Below are 20,947 nucleotides of genomic sequence, written 5' to 3' on the forward strand. Positions count from 1 at the left end.
TTTCGGTCAATTCAATTGAAGCCAATTATCTTTATAAGTAAAGTTTCATGCAAAAACCACGAAAACAAGCCTGTATTATCGCTCATGAAGCATCAATAGGCCTTATTATAGGCCCCTCAATCGGGAGAAATCCCTACAACGATACCGAAATTTTGCTGATAGTGTTTCCAATATCTCGTATAGATGATTCACGTCGGCTATCGCGTATAATTTGTATGCGCAAAATTTTGTTAAGCATGACCTGGAGTCTGCAGAGGTAAGACCTCGCACATGGGTCCCAAACTGGTGCCGCATACGTTACTGCCGGCAAGATAATTACCTTGAAAATTGCTCTTTTATTTGGCATTGATAGCTGGAACCTACGGCAGATCAATGGGTAGAGATATTTCAAAAGGAAATGCCCTTTTTTACAGGATGGTTTCGATATGCCCTCTGAACAGCATTTCGTAATCTATCGTAAGACCCAGATATCGAATGGAAGTTGCCCACGACACAGTTGTTCCATGTATTTTTACTCCCGAGCTCAAAGGTGAAGTAAGGCTTCTTTTTAAACGATGGGGAAAAATCATTGTTTGTGTTTTTGAAGTGTTTATCCCAATTTTCCAGTCCACGGCATACTTTAGAAGAACACCAAGACACCGCAGCAATCTGCTTCTCAGCTCCACCAGACTGGCAGTGTCGCCTGCGAACAGGAACAGCTGGCCATCGCAGGGTAGAGGCGGGACATCCATCGTTCACAGATTGTACAACAGCGGAGCCAGAAGGCTTCCCTTGGGGACGCCCGCTGGGTCAAACAATGATGGTATGATTTCCGCAAATAGCCTTACTTAAATATGAGCTGCAACTTCTTCTTAGTTTAACGACCTCTAAGGTCATGGCGGCCATCGAAAATGGCTTTCTAGACTGCCGATAACACGTAATTGGTTAGTCAGTGCTGCAACATTGATGGTGATACTCTGATAATTTGAAGACCCTTTTATTTTAGAGAAGATCTCTCACTGGCGTTGATTTCCACACAGCCATCCGCTATGCCACTGGTGCATTTGTCACCAGTCCAATCAACTCCCTCCTCTGCGGAAGCGGCCTTCTTCCTATGGAACATGTCATCACCAACCGACTAATGGAAGCTGCAGCGCGGATCCTTGAAAAAGGACTCGACGTAACTGCATTCATCATCAGAGCAATTGCAGAACTACAAACACTCACCAACACACAACTACCACCGATCGTCCAATCCACCCGCCGGGGAATTCGTCCCTGGTAACTCTGTACACCTGCCATAGACTGGGAACTTAAAAGCTCTCTCCGGGGAACCGGAAAAAAACAGCCACATCGCCAATAGTACCTTTACTCTCTGAATTCAGACTAAATACAAACATTTTCATCATATCTTTACAGACAACTCCGTTTATCTGGACTCAGCCGGCTGTGACCTCAATTCCTCTGGTGTTTTTGTCATATTTAGATCAATGATCAACGATCATTCAAATAGTAAGTGTAGGAAAAGTTGGTTATAAATCCGATTGTACGGCTTCAAATAGGTACCGAGCCTAGATTCAATGTGATAGAGGGCCTCAATTTCTGCTCCGATTAGGGCCTTAGAAAAACTAAATCCACCACTGCATGGAATTGTCCACTAAATCACTGCTCATCGCTATCATTCTAAAGAATACCACGTACGTACGTACTCAAAATGTCCGAAAAATGCAGCTGGATTTGATATTTTGTTGTAGTTTCGACGGCATGATCGAAAAAGGTTCAAAATAGACTGATCCAACAACTATCTAAGCTTCAAAATCTAAATCGGTTTATACATTTTGAAGATGGTGCAAAATAAATGGTGGTGTTATTCTTATTTCGTTTAGTGCATCAGTGTTTCGGACATTTTTCTCAGAGCTCAGGGTTTAACATACATTCATATACTTGTTGAAAAATTATTTATTGAGATGCAAAATATTCTTACTCTGTAGTATACATAAATCGATCGCCGTTGTGACGCTCTCGCTTCGATTGTCTGACATGCTGTAAAAAATTCAATCTGAGCAAAAATAAAGTGTGTGGGCGAAAAAAATGAACCCCTGCATCGATATTGTGCACAATCGATGGTTCAATCAAATGAATTGTTTGCCCTTTCCGTTTGAAGTAGCGCCATGAAAATAATTAATTATTGCTTCTTGCTACACGAATCCTGTGCACTTCCTGATATTCTTCTATCGCAAAAAAAAAAGATAAGTAATTGTGACTCACACAACGCGTCGGCAAACGTTCAAAAGAATTCTCCTACGAAGAAACCATCATCTTCACTTAATACCTAGCTTTACCTAAGACACACCTTAACGACCAAACAAAATCCTCCCGCAAATAGAACCCGCATCATAGTTTACTCTTCACATACTGATCCGATTTCCGATCGAGCTGAGCGTAGATGATGCCCGCCGGCTTGTCCACCGGCACGTACACCGTTTCCTCCTTCAGCTCCACCTCATTCACGACCTTGGGAAATTTGCTAAAATCAAACGTAAAGTAATGCTTGTTCGGCATCGTCATGTCGATGGAGGAAATTTCGGGAATCGTCTCGAGCACCTGCTTCTCCGCCAGGTACAGCGTGTTCTGGACGCTCGGCGAAAAGATGCCTTTTTCCGTTTCGCCGGCAAAATTGTTCAGTATGCACTGCTTCACCTTGTTCCAGCAGTAATCGAAATCTACCCCGGTGACGGTAGAATACTGCCAGGACGAACGGACCACCGTGCTGAAGATGCGGTCATGCTGATCCGGCAGCGATCGATACTCATCGTTCACGAAGTTCACGAACGCCGACTGTGTTGTCTTGAGGACGCGCAAATCCGTCAGCCCGCTGATGACAGTCGGTTTGATTTCTGGACCAAGCGAAAATCGAAGCAACAGAAGAAAAGGGGGGAAAAAAAAGAGCGCGTTAACCACGTGACATTAGTGCTGCCCGCCGGCGGACGGTTGGAAATTGAATTAAGTGGTCGTGTTTCGCTTACCGGTGCGCTTCTGCGTGACGTCCGTGTACCGGATGGCGGTCGGTGTGAAGACGAAGGCATGATTATGCAGATCCTTGTACGGTCCGGTACCGAACCCCATCCGGGACCAGGGATACTCCTCGATGTGTATCGACACTTCCTCCACGTGCGCGTACTTGCTCAGGAAGTGATGACACAGCAGTATGCCGAACTCTTCCGGCGATTTGAGACCGTGCTTGCGGGCCAACAGGTAGACGGTGTTTTTCTGCGAATCCGTTGCCACGATGTCACTATTATCGCCTGCCAAAGACCAAACCCGTTTCCATTAATATGGGGCGGGGCGGGGGAGGCCAGGATGCCATCTCACACGTCACACTTACCCTCGAGATAGTCCTTCTGGCTGCGTAGCTTCAGCTTCGTACCAACCTCAAACTCTTTTATCGTGTGCACTAGCCCATTCCGCACCACGTGCATCACCTTCACACTATCCTTGCCGTACCCGTAGTTGCTAATCAGGAAGGGTGAATTCTCATTGTCCAGGTAGCCTTCACGGCTTTCATCGATAAGCTTTCTGGACATCATCTTGGTGGAAGCTTAAGTGTACTCCCCGGTTTTCTGAAGACACACAACTTCGGTACTGCTAGCCAGAGAAAGACACGAAAACGAAAAGTAGGTTAATAATTGACTGTGCATGTAACAATTATGGTCAGCGGTGAATGGAGGAATTGCCCGCGAAAAAAAAAAAAAAACTTCCAACTCCAAGTCTTCAACCCTCAAAGCTAGTTGGCCATCCATCTAAACCTTTCTCCCATTATTGCTTCTGCTCTTCTCGCTTCCAGTCAAAAAAAAAAAGCTTGGAATTGGAACTCGGGCGCCGTGTTACGGGATGTTCTTCCACGTGCATCTCCACCGTAGGTCAGACGGAACAAAAAACCGGTTCGAGATGTTGTGTTTTGCAAAACGGTGTGTTACCATTGTTATTGTTACGGGGTTTGTTGTCTTGCATGCTTTAGCCGCATCTGGGTTAGCATCTTTTGGTTGCCGATGACTGATGTCCATGATAAGACCCGCACCGCACAGTATCAACAACCCCCTACGTAATGGCGCTGGTGTGAACCGGTTTAAAGCGTCCCACACCGATTGACAGCTGACGGACGCTGACGTGAAACGCGAATACTTGCACTGCCTGGGGTCATGGCGTGACAATAGCGAGGGATGCTATTTCGCAGAAGATGTTGCCATTGACCCTGGCTTATCAGCGACTCCATGGAGTTGTTGCAGCAACAATTGTAGCAGTAATTTTACTACGCTCTAGTAGTTGATATTTATGTCAACCCCAAAAAACAATACAGACTTAATCTTGAAGCGGTGACCCTTATTCAACATCCCCCTTCCCATTTGTCCTCGAAGATGTAATAAAGCGTTTGCCAAAAAGACAACCTACACTGATAAGCGAATCTTTCTTCTTTGATAGGTTTGCAGTTCCTATTGCGTGGAGTTGTGGAGCCATTGACGAGATTATCTAATCATCAGATCCAGGCACAATTATTTAAGGTGACCACAGCGAAGAGCGCACTTTGAACAGGTGTCACATACACACAGCGAGAGGTAGCGAGTGAGACACGTGAAAATCTAAAAATAATTCCCAATTCTTCTGCTAAAACAATGGACCTTAGGATGCTCATCTGGAGCCTTGGGGATGTCCATCAGGAATGCTCGATCGGGGAAACGTGCCATACTGCACGTACCACCACAAAACCATAAGGCAGGTCTAGTTAGAAAAGGTTATCAGGATCAATGCTTGTCCCAAAAACAAACACACGTAACCACATACACACGCGGACACCAAAATCTATGATCACGCACATTGGCAAAGCGTTTCGCCTGGCTTGGCTCGTTGGAGACAACTGCAAGCCAGCAAGCAAGAGATAACGATGACGTGGTGGTACTGTGCGGGAATCATCCGGAGCGATTATCTCACCCTGACTGTTTGGAAGAGAATTTATTGGAAGTGTGATTGAAAAAGGGTTTGCAAGACGTGCGTGAAGCTCGTATATAAGGAACTTTGAACAAAAAGGTTGTTACTTTAGAGACCTAGACATTAGAACAACTGTCGGAAGAATTTATGTTTAGATTGCCCTCCTGTTTCTTCTTGGCTAAACAACCATCCAGGCCATGGTGGCCATTAAATTGCTTTCCAGAGTCATTGATACCACGTAGTTGAATAGTCAGTCCTCACTTTCGAGGGACGATCCGGATGGGATTATAACCTCGAACCTTCCTGTCCCTTCCCTGAAAACTCTTATTCACATCTGTCTTTTTTATGTCAAAGTTCTAGTAACACTTTCACTCACTGGTCTCTTCTTAGTTCTACCCTCTGACACCCCAAAATTACCACAATTTCTTATCACATTTGGTAACAAACTTACTCGCTCTAAACTGCTGCTAACTTCAAACAAAGTGTGAAAAATCCACCTTTTAATTCGCGTTACACCTAACACACTCAATCACACAGCTGGCTAATCAATTGCACTTGCACACGGACACACGTAGCAGTTCTGCACCCTAGCCTTCGGGATCTGGTATGTCTTACCTTGAACACTGCCACCGCTTAAATGGTGCCGGAGGCAGCGAGAACAGCAAAGATTTTCAGCCATCATCTTCGTCGTAGTAATGTCGGACTTTCCATTCTACACCGTTCGCTTGTGTGTGCCGCTAATCGCCGGCCCGCGGACCTTACCACCAACCAGCGCGGCCCTCCCTCCGACGGCTCGAATTTTCCATTATCAGGTTCCGAGGTTCGGTTCGGTTTGGATTGTTTTTCTAAATCGAATCGAGCAGACAGCGATCGTGCCGATGCATGATGGTATGTTGGCAGCTATTATCGTCATCGTCGTCGACAGCTAAAGCCGACCAGCGCTTCTCGTGTGGTCGTTGTTCGCCGGGCCTGAAAGGAGGGCACAGCTTCCAGTCATGTTGCATTTGCAGTACCGTTTGTAATGCATTTTTTTTGTTTTGGTTCTGCTTCTTGTTCGGGCAGGACAATACACCTTGCCTACCTGTTGCGTTGATTGATGAGAGACTTAAGATGTCGCCTTCAAAACGGACCGATGACCATTATTGGGCGTATGAGTATCCGGTTGAGCTGTCGAGTAGGGTTGAGCAATTGGCTTCGCGAATTCTGGTACCTGTTACCTCATTGTTACCTCTTTTTCCTTTCCGATATGAAGCGACAATTGCAACACAATTCTTGTGACTGTATGCAACTCGCGGCGAGGTGATGTTTCTTGTAGCTGCGTAGAAACGTTCGCACAACGAACAAACGTGTACCAGTGAGGCAGGATTTAATACGTCCATCCGCCAACAAGCGGTAAACACGGCCGCTGATAACGAAGGAGAGCTGTGCATAAATTCGGGATCGGTTGTTTTGCTTGCCTAACCCAACCAGCTGTTGACGAGGCAGGAAAGTGTGGAATTTTTTAAAATGATTCATACAAAACAACACAAACCGTGCGTTGTTTATTACTGCGAGGTTAAACTAATTACACCAAGGTCACCGATAAACTTGTCGCGTTGCGAAGGAGCCATAATTTGCACGCTCGCCGGAACTGGATTAATAACAAGATGCACTCTTAGGGCGGTGTGTTTACTAAACACACAATTCAATTTCATCCCGGTTCGAAACAGTTCCGATGGATCGAACTGCTCATTGACGCCATTAGCTAGTATTCTACCATGCACTTTCGAAAACGGTTGCTTACAGTTATGAAATCGCCATCTAGTGATTGCAAAGATTGTCCTGCCTTATCAGGCCAGCTCGAGCAGCTGCCGATGTTCCGAGAATTGAGCCGGTTTGCTTCGCAGGGGATTTATGGCACGAGTTTAAGACGGAGTCAGGTTTTAGTCAAAACATTATATTGACCAAGTGCATCAAATCCACTAGGACTGGGAGGTAAAGACAATTTAGAGCAGACGGTACTACCGCTTCTCAGAACTGATGTCGGGTGCAGTTGCAGCAAGCTTGTAGTATTCTGTTTCTTTTATTGTCGAATTCATTGGCGCAATGTTGTTTTTGAAGGTGTGATACGGGAACCTGAAATCAAAGGCAAGCGGTTTGAATGTTTTTATTGATATGTTTCTTATTTTTATAGAATCCAGCAGTAAAAGAAGTCTGTAGTGTAGTTTGCATGCAAAATGTAGATGCTTCGACTGACAACTGTTTTGATGATTATTTTTATTTGCTCTGCATTTATAACTTTAAAATGTACTTTCCATATCAATCTTGAGTTTGAAATCTTGTAAATAAAAAAAAAAAAATAATAAAATCATGAATCTGACTTCACCGAATTGATACTCTAGCGTGTCTTATGTGGCTTTTAGTTGCATTTGCAGAGCATGGGTGAACAAGGATTCCTATCTACATAGATCGGATCATCACATCCTGTGAGAGGTATGATTCGTCTATCTTAATCCAGTGAAGGGGTATGGTGAGACACATCATCTTCAATTATTTATATTTTACACTGATTTCAATGCAAAAGTTGTTATCATACCATAAAGAAGTAATTATCTGATGATTGTGTTGGTATTTGTCACCAACAATATGCTTAAAATAAGTCGAAATTGATAGAACATTTATTAACTGCGTTGGAATTTCAAACCGGCTAACGGTCGCTGAGAATCGTAGCGTTACACGCAAAACTAACGCAGCCGAAAGTTCATCCGTACGCAGCCATTACACGGCAAGCGTTACATGTTACCACGACAGCACAGTGGTTGATTTGACCGTTGAGAAATAATTCAAAATTCCTTTTTTTTATTTCCACAAGCGTTTTCCTCTTTCATTGTGGCAAAATACTAGTTAAATACTTGTCGTGGTGCAAATTAAATTGCTCTTACTATGGTTAGTGATCAAAATAACATAAATTTAACATTATTTCGTGCAAAGTGTCCTATTTTGTTCGGTTCATTTCGTACGTAGTTTCCTGTTCCAAACCCAACAATTGCGAATTGAGCCCTTCAGAGGACCTAGGCGAAGTGGGAATTTCAGATCCGTAATACATTTATTTCTTTATGAGTTCGAGGCTCCACGTCAGCTTCCGCGAATGAGGACAGCATTCGAAATCTTTCCAGTGACATAACAATCATAAAACATCAATAATTAATAAGGTACTGATTATTCTGTTAAGAAGAAAGCACATAACTTGTGTACATAACATAACATAAACATAACATAAACATAACTAAAAAACATGTTACAATCGGTATCCAATTTAAATTTTATTATTTATTTTTGCATTTTCCCAAGGTAAACTGTGTTGCGATGCATCAGCAAATAGCTATTCGTTTCGAATTCACATACTTTTCTGTGTTGCTTTAGAAGCATATCCAGTCCTTTTGCCCTCAAAAACCCCTTTTGTAAACATTTGCCCAATATTATAGTAAATTTACAACAAAATATTGTCAACACACAGACCGAACCTTCCAGGTTAGTTCACGGTCAGCATGCTTGTCTCAACGCTCGAGCACTCTGGGAGAGATGAAAAGGTGATTGGAAGCGTAGCAATTGTAATGCAATTGAAAGTAATTTAATCCAGTATAATCCATTACTTCGAAATCAACGCCTTTGTATATATGAATGTGTATATATGTAACAGATCTATTCTACGGTCAAAACTGGTTGGCCAAGGGGGGAATTGATTGTAACAACTTCGATAGTGTGAGGATTGTACACTTTCTGATTGCAGAAAATGAGGCACAAAGAGAGAGAGTGAGTGTGAAAGAGAGCGCGATTGTTGAATAGGAAAAAATGTCTGTAAGGCAAAAATCGTGTAACAAATGTTACGAATAGATGTAAATACAATCTGCTTACAATCCTACCACAGGTGTATAACGTTTGCTAAGACACGGCGTTTTTTTTTTTGCAGGTAGTTCCACTCGGTACGGTGGTCCATATAATGGTGGTTCCATTAGTAGCATTAGAAGCTCCTCGAGTATATAAAGTTTACAAGTTATGTTTATGCTAACAATATCATTGAATTGTCTTAGTTGGACAAGAGTGTTGTATCACTGTAAAACGCGTAGATGTCATGAGATAGAGAGAGAGAGAGAGAGAGAGAGAGAGAGAGAGAGAGAGAGAGGGATCAGTTTTTGTAACAGATTGGATGGATTGAGGGACTTTCCATGACGGATATCTAGCTTATCAGGTGACATGTAAATGCGTACTCTTAAACTTGAGATTGATCCCTAATAACGAGCGTAACTTGAGATGGATTGATTATCGCTTTCGTAGCTGTCCTGCTTTTTGAAAGATGTAAAGATCGTCAGAATCCTGGACGCGATCGAGTATTTTAAACAAACCTAATAGTTCTTGTTATCAAAAAAAAAGTGTCTAATTGCAAAATTACAACATTAAAGCAACTATTGAGATTGTCCTGAGATGTTTTCTTCTCCAAAAAGGTTTCCTCCGATTGTATCTCGAAGTCAGAGAGCATCTTTAACCTTTCGTCAAATGAATCGCTAATGAAGTTGCGTTTTTTTTCTTATCTCGTAAAGCGAGAAACCGGTTCTGTCCTTCTGTCACGCGTGTAACAGATTCGCGCTGCTAATACTCGTCCACCATTACCGTATTATAATTTTGCTTCCAAACATTCAATCAACATGCCAATTCACTTCTCAATGATCTTTCTTGCTTGGTGCGCTATGAAAATATGTTTGTTCGGTCGCTTTTGTTCCTCGATTCCGATTCCGATCTCTGCGACTAGAAGAGTAAGGAAAAGAAAAGTTGGAGAAAGAGCTTGCTGAGGACTCCAAGCGATCAAGCGTCGCCCTAGAAGCGTACGAGCTGACGGAAGCCTTCCGACACGAGTAAGGCACCAAGCGCTGTTATCAACGATATTGTCTTCATGCTGGCGCCGCTTGCCGTCTTCAACTGTGACGCAACGGCCGGTGTCACTGGTTCCGGTTGGGATGCAACGGGAGCAGCATTCGGGGTAGGAACGGCTTGCTCAGTGACGGCTCCATTCGGTGCTAGCGATAGTGGTGGATGATTCGGATCCGGAATAAACTGCCCATTCGCTTCGTACCGGCCAGGTGTAAACATTTGCGTTAGTGGATCGTACTGACCCGACTGGAAGATGGTCGTGTCGGGGATGTAACGGCCGGGGGTGAAGATTCCCGTTGCTGGATCGTATTCGCCCGGTGGTACGTACTGTCCGGTGGCTGGGTAATACTGACCCGGTGGTGGAATATATTGCTTAGCGTTCGGGTTTACGGTGGTCGTTTCTAGCGGCGCCGATTCAACTGGTGCTTGGGCTAGTGGAGTCATCGTTTCGGTTCCGTTTACTGGTGCGGGTTGTTGTTGTTCCGGTTCCGTACCGTTTGTCGTGGCGTTTTCATTTAGAATGATCGGAGCATCCGGTACGCCTGGTGGTGGTGGCACCTGATCAGTAGAGTTGTCTGTAGTTCCTGGTAACGGTGCTAGCGGGACATTCGCTTGTCCATCAGGACCGGCAGCGACTGGAACGACTGGTGCAGCAGCATCAGATCCAGGAGCAGCTACCGGAGGTACTGCAGCAGCAACACCTGGTACCGGAGCTCCTGGAGCTACAGCGACTGGTGCTGGAGCGGCCGCAGCTGTAGCAGCTCCTTCCGCCGGAGCAGCACCGGCAGCGGCTGGGGCAGCCGGGGCTGCTGGTACGTTGTTAATGATCGTTACTCCACCTCCACCTCTCTCGCTGTACCGTCCACGATCCTCCGGACGAAGTGCGTTGTACAGCGCCGATCCAGCTGCTCCCGCCAACAGACCCGTACCGATTCCGGCTGCAATTCCACCAACTCCAATACCCGAGCTTTGTGGTTTATACGCACCGACTGGGATGGCCGCAATGGGGAAGGATGGTGCTGGGGCGTAGTTTACCGGAGGAGCCACACCACCGCCCTGGAACGTACCGTGGGGTGCAGCGAATCCACCCGCTGGAGGGTGATAGCCACCACCGCCGAAACCTCCCATCGGTTGTCCGAAACCACCTGGCTGTCCAAAGCCTCCTGGTTGTCCAAATCCACCCGATGGTTGTCCAAAGCCACCCGCGGGCTGGCCAAACCCACCCGCTGGTTGGCCAAAACCTCCAGCCGGTTGCCCGTACGCGGGCTGCCCGAATGATCCTGGCTGACCGAATCCAGGCTGTCCCGGTCTAAAGCCCTGATTGCCCGGAGTGTACACCGGCGGTGGTTCGTTGAAGCGCGAGTTCATGTTAGGATTGTTGGCGGCCGAGTACGGTGGCGGTGGTCCATGGGAGTACGGCGGTGGTGGTGCTCCCGGAGCTGCATGCGTCTGGTGCGTATTATGGGTCGCCTGTACCGGATATGGAGGTTTCGCAGCACTCGACTGTACCGGATATGGAGGAGGCTTTGCAGCACTCGATTGTACCGGATACGGTGGCTTATTAACGGCTGCTGGCTGTGCTGCCGTCATGGATCCAGCAGGCTTAGCTGCCTGACTATTTACATTCCATCCGATATTACGCGTGTTCGACGATTCAACTGGAGCCGAAGGTTTCGGAGCAGGTTTTGCCTGATAGTTACTGTAGCTCAAGCTGCCCGGATTGCTGTAGCTGGACGAGGACGATGTGCTTGGCTTCGAAACGCGCCCGGACGATGACGAAGAGGACGAACTCTTGCTACGGCTTTTCGTCTTCAACGCATCGGCCGTCGGTAGCAGGGTCGATACGGCCAGTAGCGTACAGATGGCAAGCGCTTTCAGCTGCCTATTTTCGTAACAGCCACTACGCACCATCGTCGGATGCACTTTCTCCTTCACGCGCGTATTTGGCATCAACCCCTTGTGTATTGGCGGGGGATTTGACCTTCAGGGATTTGTCTGCTAATTCGTCGTTTTTAAAATCTCCTCTTACACACTCAAAAACACGTACACACGCACTCGCGGTAGAAATTTTTGGCACCAGGTGGCCTTTTTCCCGAGATGAAAAATGTTGTTTTCCACGGCACACCAGAAATTCCACTTCACAACTCGTCGGACTTCACGAAACAAATAAAAGTCGAGTCTGTTTTGCGCTGTGTGAAATCGATTAACGGGCAGGAGCGACGTGTGCGTGCAAGGTTTCATTAGCATGCGGTAGTGTGCGTGAGCTGATCCATAAACAGTGCTGCACCCTTCTATGCAGAGGGGTGAAGTATGTTGAAAACAAATCGTAAAGGGGATGAAAATATTGAGGAAAATTCGATTTTATTCAAGTTGTTGTAACGAAATGATTTTTCATTCATTTATGACTTAATGTATTCCTGTTAAGCTAGCTAATGATCTAGATTCTATAGAAAATGATGGTTTTATTAATTATTTGGGTGGTGATTGTATTGACTAATTTTGTTCTTCACTGTAGCCCTTCAAAAAGGCATACAGTGATGGCTGTTTCAGTAGGTTTTTCGTGATTAAATAAAATATTTATTAAAAATTCAATTTTTTTTCTTCATATTTTTAATTCATCCATCACTTTAAGACGGTAATATTATAGAACAAAATATTTCAAATGTTTTTTTTTAAATGTTTTACTCGTTTTTTTTTTATTTCATCCATTCCATGTGAAAATCAAGAATGAAACGTGTGTCAAAAACTAATGAAAATACTTGCAGAACGTATTGGAATCCACCAAATTACACTTTTGCACCCAAATTCATAATCCAAACAACAAATTTCATCACCCGAAAGCGATCGTTTGCAGCTTTTACTACTCCACACCGCACTGTGCGTGTGGCTCAAGGCCCGCCCGCTACGTGACGCGTTTACTGGAGGGGATTCTACACTCGTACGATCGATAACCTCCCGGAAGATGGGTGTTGTGCGCGTCGAAGGTAACTCTTCGTGGTAACATTTCCATATTCGTAATGCGTTTAGCTAGTCGCCCCAATATGTACCGGTAATGTAAAGTGCGACAGCGATCGCGACGGTACTAGCGCCCGCATACGACTCGCAGCCTTGTCTCGACAAATGCACGTAACGGTGACGTCAGTAGGTACAAGAGACTTTTTTGTTTTTTGTTTTGTTACATTGGCCATGATTCATAGCCGACCGAATGATTCAGTTTCGCCTGTGTAACTGGGCCCTGCTTTCACAGACACAGCCGCGTGGTTGTGATGTAAAGCTGGGTTTTAATAACGATCATGCTGGATTGTGCGGAACTCTGTGTCCGTGAAGTAACTTTGTTTGTAAAGAGCCAGGAAAGATCATCCTGGTTGTTGGAGTTCGATAACCAAGTATCGATCCTTGGACGTGTTCGATTCTTATGTGATAGCTTATTGCTTGACCGATAGTCTCTGAATATTTGGAGTAGTAGGGCAAGAGAGGAAGCACCTCCACATTTTTTTTCACTCAATTCGTCATCCATAGGCCAAGCAAAATCACAGGTGAGTGAACACAATCTAAAAATAGATCTATTTCACAATATTCTGAAAGCTTGCTCAGTGTACTCATGACGTCACTGATGAAAATTCCTCGTCATTAGTGAGCTTACCTTACATTCAGTTTTCCCGTTTGCCTTTGTTTATTTGTGTGCTAGACAAAGAGGCGGTTGAGTGAACCTTTCAAACCATCCATCGATTTGGGTTGTAATTTACCCCAATTTCAACATTGACCCCTGTGGAGAAGGACTTTGCTATCGCGAATCGGAAACGACGATAGTACACGCATAGTGTCGAGAAATGTCCAACAGTAACACACGCCCAAGAAAATTCGATCCAATTTCAAGAGTAATCGCTTTGTTGCGTGTCAATATGGTTGGCTTGACGGGGTGGGATAGAAAAAGTCCTAACTGCCCATAGGTAGGGAACCGCTTCAATTGCCACACGTGTTGGCACGTGTTTCACGCCAAACAAAGTGTTCTTTTCGCGAACCACCTCACGATTATTAGTATGCACTCACATTTCTCTACCTGTACATGGCAATTAATCATAAGAATTTACTTTCCTATTGCGATCGTGATCGTATCGCGTAATGATTTGGCTGATTGTTCTCGTGGAAAGTTGGAACTCTCCGCACGAGGTCTCTCGACGCGTCTCGATAAGTTACAATTTGTTGAATATTATATTATTAGTGCGCTAACACATTCCACCGCCGCCAGTAAATATGAGTACAGAAAAAAAAACATGTAAGAATCATTTCGACGATTGACGGTCCACGACGCACTTTCCTCCCCCACTGGCTATTGCTTCGTTACTGCATCATTCCGCGTGAGCAACTGTTTGATCATCTGATGCGTTGTGTTCCGACACTATTACCATATCCATGTGAATCAACAGTTCCACTAGCATGGTCCACTAGCTTCCATTGGCCAGCACTCCGGATGAGCGGCATTGTGATTGTGCAATAAACAAATGTCTAGCTACAGTGTCCGCTCGATAACGTCAGCAATGAGCGGGCAATCGATCAATGTACAACACTGGTTAGCTAAAGCCCGATCAAGTACCTGCCTTGTACAATTAAGTTACTATTCGCGGATGGGATTCTCTCGTTATGTGGCTGGGAAGTGGCTTTTGGGAAAACGGTGAACATGCGTACGGGGAAAACAATAGCAAGGTGCGTTGGCTGTGCAAAAAAAAAAAACTACAACCAAAATGCAAAGGAATGCGTTAGGGCAGGGTTTGGCAATGCCAAATGGACTGTGCAAATGCTTTTGTTGGTAGGAATTACTCGGAGTATTTTGATTATTTTAGATTTGTGAATATTTTTGTACATTTGCCATTCCCCAGAATGGACAGATGGTGTTCAGATAGCTTCCTAACTAAAACGCCATTCAGCTCAGACGCAGATCATGAGTAAATCCGGAAACAGTCTCTAACAGTAGCGGAACTCTATCTAAATCAAAAGTGTTGAGTAACAGGGAGGGGTGTGGGAGGATGGTGAAGCTTCTGCTTGGTCGGCGAAACCCCTGGTGGCTCAACCGCTCATAGGTTAATCCGCAAAGATTAACCTGTGTCAAGATCGGTGCAGCTATCGCCTCGGACACCGGATCGCTCCAGTGGATGATTTGTATAAGTCCTCGAATTACAGTACGGAAATCAAAACATTGTGTAGACGATTGCAGCAGGTGGGGTGCAGATATTGCTTGATGATCATGATCATTTCTAGTGATCTCTTGGATGAGCCCAAATACGATCAAAAGACATCTACATTTTTTATATGATTTTTTTCAAGAAAGCCAGTTGATTAGCATCACAAATCTGTGTCCAAGCTGTGGAGGTGATAAGGGCACCAGGTATTCAACTTCCTCATCATGTTGTTCTCGCCAGGCTGTTGAGTTATTAGAATTAGAATCTAATAAGAGGAAAGCTGCATGATTTCGAGTCATGTTATCGATAAGTCCAGTCATCCATTAGATTGCTGTAATATCTCTATTTAGTGAACAGTGATTAAATGTTTCCATAAATTTTCTCCAACTATAAATTTTCTCCAACTAAAAATCGATACGCAGAATAACTGCAGATGTAATATCAATTTTTAAAATAATTTGAGAAGCATTTTTCCATAAAAAGCAATAGAAAATTAATTCATAAGTACTACAGTTTAAACTATTTTCCTCAATCTAAAATAAAAGCATTTGCTTGCCAGACCCTGCATTAAGTTATTCGGACACCTTGTAGCGTTAACCTACGCATCCGATAATGGCTAGTTTTCCATGGAATGCAACACAAGCAAGTGGGTTATCGGTATTTTGCGTTGCTTATTTTTATATAATAAAACGTGAACTATGCTACTGGAGTTAGTTCCTTGTCTTTAATCGTTGAATAATTGCTTACATATTGAACACGCTTTTTACCCTGAAAAGCCCCATTGACTTCCCGTTTTCTCAACTGGATGTTATACTGTAACTATACATTAACAGCAGTAGTTGTGAGTGTTGTGTTTTTTTGTTGGTAAACTTATTTATTAGATATCGTCGTTAAAATTCAAACATTGAACATTCGTGACCGCATACTGCCCGGTTCTGATTTTCGTGGACTTTGTTGTGCGCAGTTTTCAAAACTAACGATTACGGTACTAACATATACAACAACAAAACAATACTTAAACGGGTACGGATAACTACGTCCCGTTCCCGTACTTCCTTTCTCCCTCCCCCTGATCGCCTTTCACACGCCCAAAAAACTACGAAAAAGTAGTGGCACAGCAATAACTACTCTGCAGCTAGCCTCAACAATAGCAGAACATTCGATATGTACACGAGACTGCTGCAAGAGTGTACGATGGTTAGGTCCTAAAAACGGAGATACTTGACAATCACCGGCAATAGGGCGATCATCGAAATGGCGGAAGAAAGATGCACGGTACCGGTAGCTCCACCGCTCGCAGGCTCTGCCATCGAGGCGGACAGATCGGGCTGTACGTTAAGGGCCGAATGGCGTACTTCTACGTCCGATCCGGATACGTTAGGTGTACCGTCGGCCGGAGTTGCAGGAGATGAATCAGGCATTGGGGCAAGTGGTGCCAGACCGAGCGGGTTATCGGATGAACTGCTTCCGGTGGCAATCGTTGTTGAGGTGGTGCTGTCACCCTCTGCCACTGCGGTTGTTGCCAGTGGTGTGGCCTCTGTTGGCAGTGGGGCTAGTGGTACATCACCGTTGGGGTTTGCCGGTAGTGGGGCTAGAGGAGCGTCACCGTTGGGGTTAATGGGTGCGGGAGCAGGAGTCTCACCAGGAGCAGCCGAAGCACCAGTCGTCGTGGTAGCAGCGGTAGTCGCTGCCGCCGGTTCTTCCTTGGAGTCTTTCGGTTTCAGCGCATCGTACAGGGCGGCACCACCAACACCGGCGGCCAGTCCAGCTACACCAGCTCCGAGAACCGTTCCGATGCCACTACCACCACTCGACGGCTGCTCGTAGTGATGCACAACCGTCTGTCCTGGATGGCCCTGGTAGTGAGGTTGACCCTGATCGTAATGTCCTCCGGGTACGTATGAAGGTTGATGCGGGAAACCACCCGGCTGCTGTGGGACGTATCCACCCGGCTGAGGTTGATACGCTGGTGCCGGGAATCCACCTCCCGGATGCTGTACCGGTGCTCCCGGGAATCCTTGAGCGGGTTGTGCCGGATAGGATGGATAGGCTCCCGGAGGGGAGTGTGCCAAACCACCACCGAATCCACCACCCGTTGCATTGTGTCCATGGGAACGATACACATTGCTCGCGACTAGGCCCGTTCCAGCAGCTCCTGCAGCTGCCGCTCCGGGATAGACTCCACCAGCTGCCCCAGGAGCACCATGCGCACCAGGAACATTCCAACCGTACGATGGTGGAGCACCACCACCACCACCACCCGCCGGTGGGAAGTGTGGAGCTCCGGCCGGTGGAGCGACAGGCGCCGAAGAGTACACGGGTGCGGCAGGTTTCGCTGCCGAGGCCGGTGCCGAATGGCTCGGCGAATAGCTTAGCTTGGCAATGTCCGCATTCGCGTAACCACGATGTCCGGTCGGTTTCGTTACGCGGGACAAGGCCACCTTTCTGCCGAGGGCGGCTTCTGGTAGGGAAAGCAGTACACACAGGCAGACGGCAAGCAGTTGCTTATTTTTAGGCGAAAGTGGACGCCGCCTTCCGACGGACGGCATGCCTTCTCGTAACATCACGATGGACGTAAGGAGAGCACCGAACCAATAACACCGAACACACACACACGGCAGAAGGGGAACGGAACAGCAAAGCAAACTATCACCGGGGTACGCTTATGTGGGTTGTAGCTTGATCGGCACACTAACCGCTAATAATAGTGAGGTTCGACTTTGAACCACCTTATGCCCACCTCGCGATCCGAAGTTACCGTTTGGTTGCTATCGCTATCTGGGTGGGTTGGTGAAATTTACATACAATCTCGGGAATCACAGAGGGTTTGAAGCGTTCCGTACATTCAATAGCGCGTAATTCACACGTGGCTCTTCGCACTTGCCAATTTGCCTATCCGATTGGCTCAAAGCACTTGGCCGGACACACGTACTATCTGCCGCCGGTCACAAGATCAGCATCCCATGGATGCTGTACCGTCAGTCGTTGTCGTCGGTCTCATCCGGTGTACGATCCACACTCAACTGTCCGCTGTTATCCGGAGGCTGTGATATCTAGCCCACGATGAACGTTGTTATCTGCGTTACCGTAGTGTTGTTGTCTGTTCGCCTCTGTTTGCTAAAATGAAAAAAAGGTGTAGAAAAATGGCATGAAAACCAGGCGAATAAACAATGAGACACACTATGGTGGTGCTGATGAGGCACAGGCGCTTGGTGAAATATACCGTCGTAGATATGTGAGTGTGTGTTTTTTTTTGCGCCGCACTTGAAAGCGATCTTCAACAGGCAGGTGATAATGAGTGTTTGAGAAACCACATCCACGTGAAGCGGTTTTCCGAGGCCCCAAATTTGCATTCGGGTAGGGGGTTCGATGGGAAAACAACACACACGAAGACGCTCGTTTCTATCACTTTTAGAGTCAACACACCAAAGGGGATGTTCGTGGTATGTTTTTAGCCTTCGAAAAAAATTAGCCCACACGTCGGCCGCGGTCGGTGGTTTTTATGCGATAACGATGGACAGGGATTAAAGAGATTTTATGATGTGCGATCTGTCTCACTGATCCAGGTGCACTGGAACTTGTACGGGACACGTTATCTTACCTACGGCGCTGCACGCTAGCTGCTAAGTCTTTACCCTTAAAGCGCGTTCGAATGATTGTGATGCCTTAACGTTCAGCAACGGTAATGGAGCCCTCGCAGCGGACACACTCCGGCAATGGCTTACCGTACAAAACCACACCACCACCAGCAACGGTAGCAGCAGCCGCAGCAGTAGTGGCCAGTTAATTATACGAATACATTCCCACTTCTCCGGACAAAAGTGAGCCACAAGGCAACTCCATAAGGGTAACCATTTCTCGGCGGGAATAAGACCTAGCGTGCCAACGAAACGAATGCGTTTTGTGGTGTGAGAGAGGGATAGAAACAGTAGAAAAAGAATTTTTCGATCCTTTACCTCCGCGGACCCAATGCGTTCTTGGAGGAGGTCCTTTCCTCTATTGCTTTAATCATTTCTGTGAGTGTGCGTGTTAAAGCTAACCCTTGGAAGGTACCAACCAGGTGCCAGTTTGTGTAGCACAAGAGGACTTTCAAAGGACATCCTGCAGCACGAGCGGAGACAGGAAGGACGTTGGGATTGCGAAATAAGACGGAAAACGTAAGAGAGCCGGCTTTTAATGCGTGACGCTAGCAGGAGACTTTTCCTTTGTTCATAAACACGTTGTAAAATTGGAAATTATAGTAAGAAAATTGTAGGGAGTATATAATAGAAAGTAAGTAAGTAATTAAATAAACTTATCCTCTCTCTAGAACGTGTGGTGCAAAATTTCAAACCAAGAATGTGATGTCCCTCAACGTTAACCTTGAAAGTTGTGTTACGGTCAGGCCTACTTGCCTTCTAATCCATTACATTCCTCTGTGAATCATCATCATCCCGCTTTCCACACCCCTTCTGCCCAACCCTATGTAGACCACAAACGGTGGCCGATGGTTAATGGGATGACGATGATAGTTATTATTGTAATTTATCTCCAGCTTGGAAATAATTTTCCAGCGCGACGCTTTTGCAATTGTCATTTAACGACTTGTTCCGCTGGCGTTCTAACGCGGCGGGTAGGTGGCCCGTCTTTTTCCTTGGTGGCGAAATGTATCCATCCCCTATAATGGATCTTGAAGAATTGTTAAAACGGTAGTGTCGAAGGCCTCGATCGAGGAGGGAATCCTATCAGTGCATTCCACTACAGGAAGGTTTGGTTATTAAATGTGTATCAAACGATGATTATTGGGAATGGAAGGATATTAATGTTCATTGGAATGATTAAACTCGACGCAGGAGGAATGATAGTAGTGGTAAGGAACTGTGTGCTACTACTTACGTGCTACTTACGTCATGTGTGAACGATTTGGTAGTCAGTGGAGCTATAAATGTGTTTTTTTACAGTTGGGAGTGGCATTGTCTTACATTACAAAACAAAACGCTTACAAAAAGTAATAATCTTGTATTACATCATGGGCCTAGTTTTGGTCTAGTGGGAGTGTACATAGCAATAGGAGTAATTTCGCTGAAATAATGTAACGCCTAGCTATTTTTATTGTGTTTTTGAAAAAAAAAACTTTCATTTAAAATATAAAGAATATCTAAGCAAGATATTTACACACAATTCTTAATTTTTTTGTGTTATTTTGTTTTATTTCTTTTTAATTTTATTATATTTATGGCCAAATATTATGTACTTTGTATGTTTACGTAGTAATCATTATCAAAAAATTCATAAAAAATAATATTTTATCCGAAAGGAAGATTCGAAACGTTCCTCTTCGAAACGCAACTTTTACATGGTGCTTGATTGCATTGCTGTGCTGCGGATTGCATACCTTAGGCGCACCATTCGTGGCATGCAGGGTTCGTAGGCAGAAGATAAAGATCATGGCCTACATTACAAAGCTGATTTAAACCAAAGAATAATGCTAGTTTAAAATTGTTTTCCTACCTTTGTTTCTTTACTCTCAAGTGATACTCACCATCAAGCAGCTTAGATTTATTTTACAACAGCTAGGAAAAATAAACTCCGAAACCGTGAAGTGGGTGTATATTATTCACATTCTTTATTAACTAGACTAGCCCTTGAAAATTGAGCTCGCTTTCGACACGATCCATCGGAATGGATTAATTTCTGGTACGTTTGGTTTGCTAACCACAGCTGTCTGTGGAACGATTGCTTCGTTCACGTTCGCACCTAGCGTGCTGTCAGGCGTCGGTGTGCTGCAATCGGAGCTGGGTGCTGCAGTCACAATTGTTACCCCAAACGTTAACAGCAAACCGCACAGAACCACAAACTGAACGAGCCGAACACTTCGATGAACCCGCATTGTACGACGGATTAAATGCTACTGCGTGAAAACA

The 20,947-nt window shown here is 45.3% G+C and overlaps 3 protein-coding genes across 4 annotated transcripts; all 3 read right to left on the reverse strand.

Annotated features, from left to right (window-relative positions):
- Nucleotides 1-2,373: 2,373 nt before the first annotated feature.
- On the reverse strand, nt 2,374-3,574 carry LOC126565032 (uricase). Its single transcript, XM_050222171.1, has 3 exons — nt 3,365-3,574; nt 3,006-3,284; nt 2,374-2,876 (listed from the first exon to the last, which is right to left on the reverse strand). The coding sequence occupies exons 1-3, from the start codon at nt 3,564-3,566 to the stop codon at nt 2,374-2,376; spliced, it is 984 nt and encodes a 327-aa protein (XP_050078128.1). The 5' UTR covers nt 3,567-3,574.
- A 6,239-nt stretch (nt 3,575-9,813) lies between these two features.
- LOC126564259 (collagen alpha-1(I) chain-like) lies at nt 9,814-11,818 on the reverse strand. 2 transcript variants are annotated; one of them, XM_050221257.1, is made up of 2 exons: nt 11,109-11,818; nt 9,814-11,027 (listed from the first exon to the last, which is right to left on the reverse strand). In XM_050221257.1, exons 1-2 carry the CDS (start codon nt 11,815-11,817, stop codon nt 9,814-9,816), a joined length of 1,923 nt encoding a protein of 640 aa, XP_050077214.1. In that variant the 5' UTR covers nt 11,818. The 2 variants fall into 2 exon arrangements, with proteins under 2 accessions (XP_050077214.1, XP_050077213.1); XM_050221256.1 differs by having other exon boundaries at nt 9,814-11,818.
- Nucleotides 11,819-16,242: 4,424 nt separating this feature from the next.
- Nucleotides 16,243-17,608, reverse strand: LOC126564678 (transcription initiation factor TFIID subunit 4-like). Its single transcript, XM_050221765.1, has one exon. The coding sequence runs from the start codon at nt 17,606-17,608 to the stop codon at nt 16,250-16,252; it is 1,359 nt and encodes a 452-aa protein (XP_050077722.1). The 3' UTR covers nt 16,243-16,249.
- Nucleotides 17,609-20,947: the final 3,339 nt, after the last annotated feature.

This window comes from Anopheles maculipalpis, chromosome 3RL, assembly GCF_943734695.1.
Source record: "Anopheles maculipalpis chromosome 3RL, idAnoMacuDA_375_x, whole genome shotgun sequence".
Taxonomy (NCBI): Eukaryota; Metazoa; Arthropoda; class Insecta; order Diptera; family Culicidae; genus Anopheles; species Anopheles maculipalpis.

Bases quoted from the DNA above. Each gene is read 5' to 3' on its own strand.
- LOC126564259 (XM_050221256.1), bottom strand. From the start codon at position 11,817: ATGCCAAATACGCGCGTGAAGGAGAAAGTGCATCCGACGATGGTGCGT.
- LOC126565032 (XM_050222171.1), bottom strand. From the start codon at position 3,566: ATGATGTCCAGAAAGCTTATCGATGAAAGCCGTGAAGGCTACCTGGAC. The intron at 3,285-3,364 runs GTAAGTGTGACG...GGTCTTTGGCAG, and splicing joins CCAGAAGGACTATCTCGAGG to GCGATAATAGTGACATCGTG. The intron at 2,877-3,005 runs GTAAGCGAAACA...CGCTTGGTCCAG, and splicing joins CGTCACGCAGAAGCGCACCG to AAATCAAACCGACTGTCATC.
- LOC126564678 (XM_050221765.1), bottom strand. From the start codon at position 17,608: ATGTTACGAGAAGGCATGCCGTCCGTCGGAAGGCGGCGTCCACTTTCG.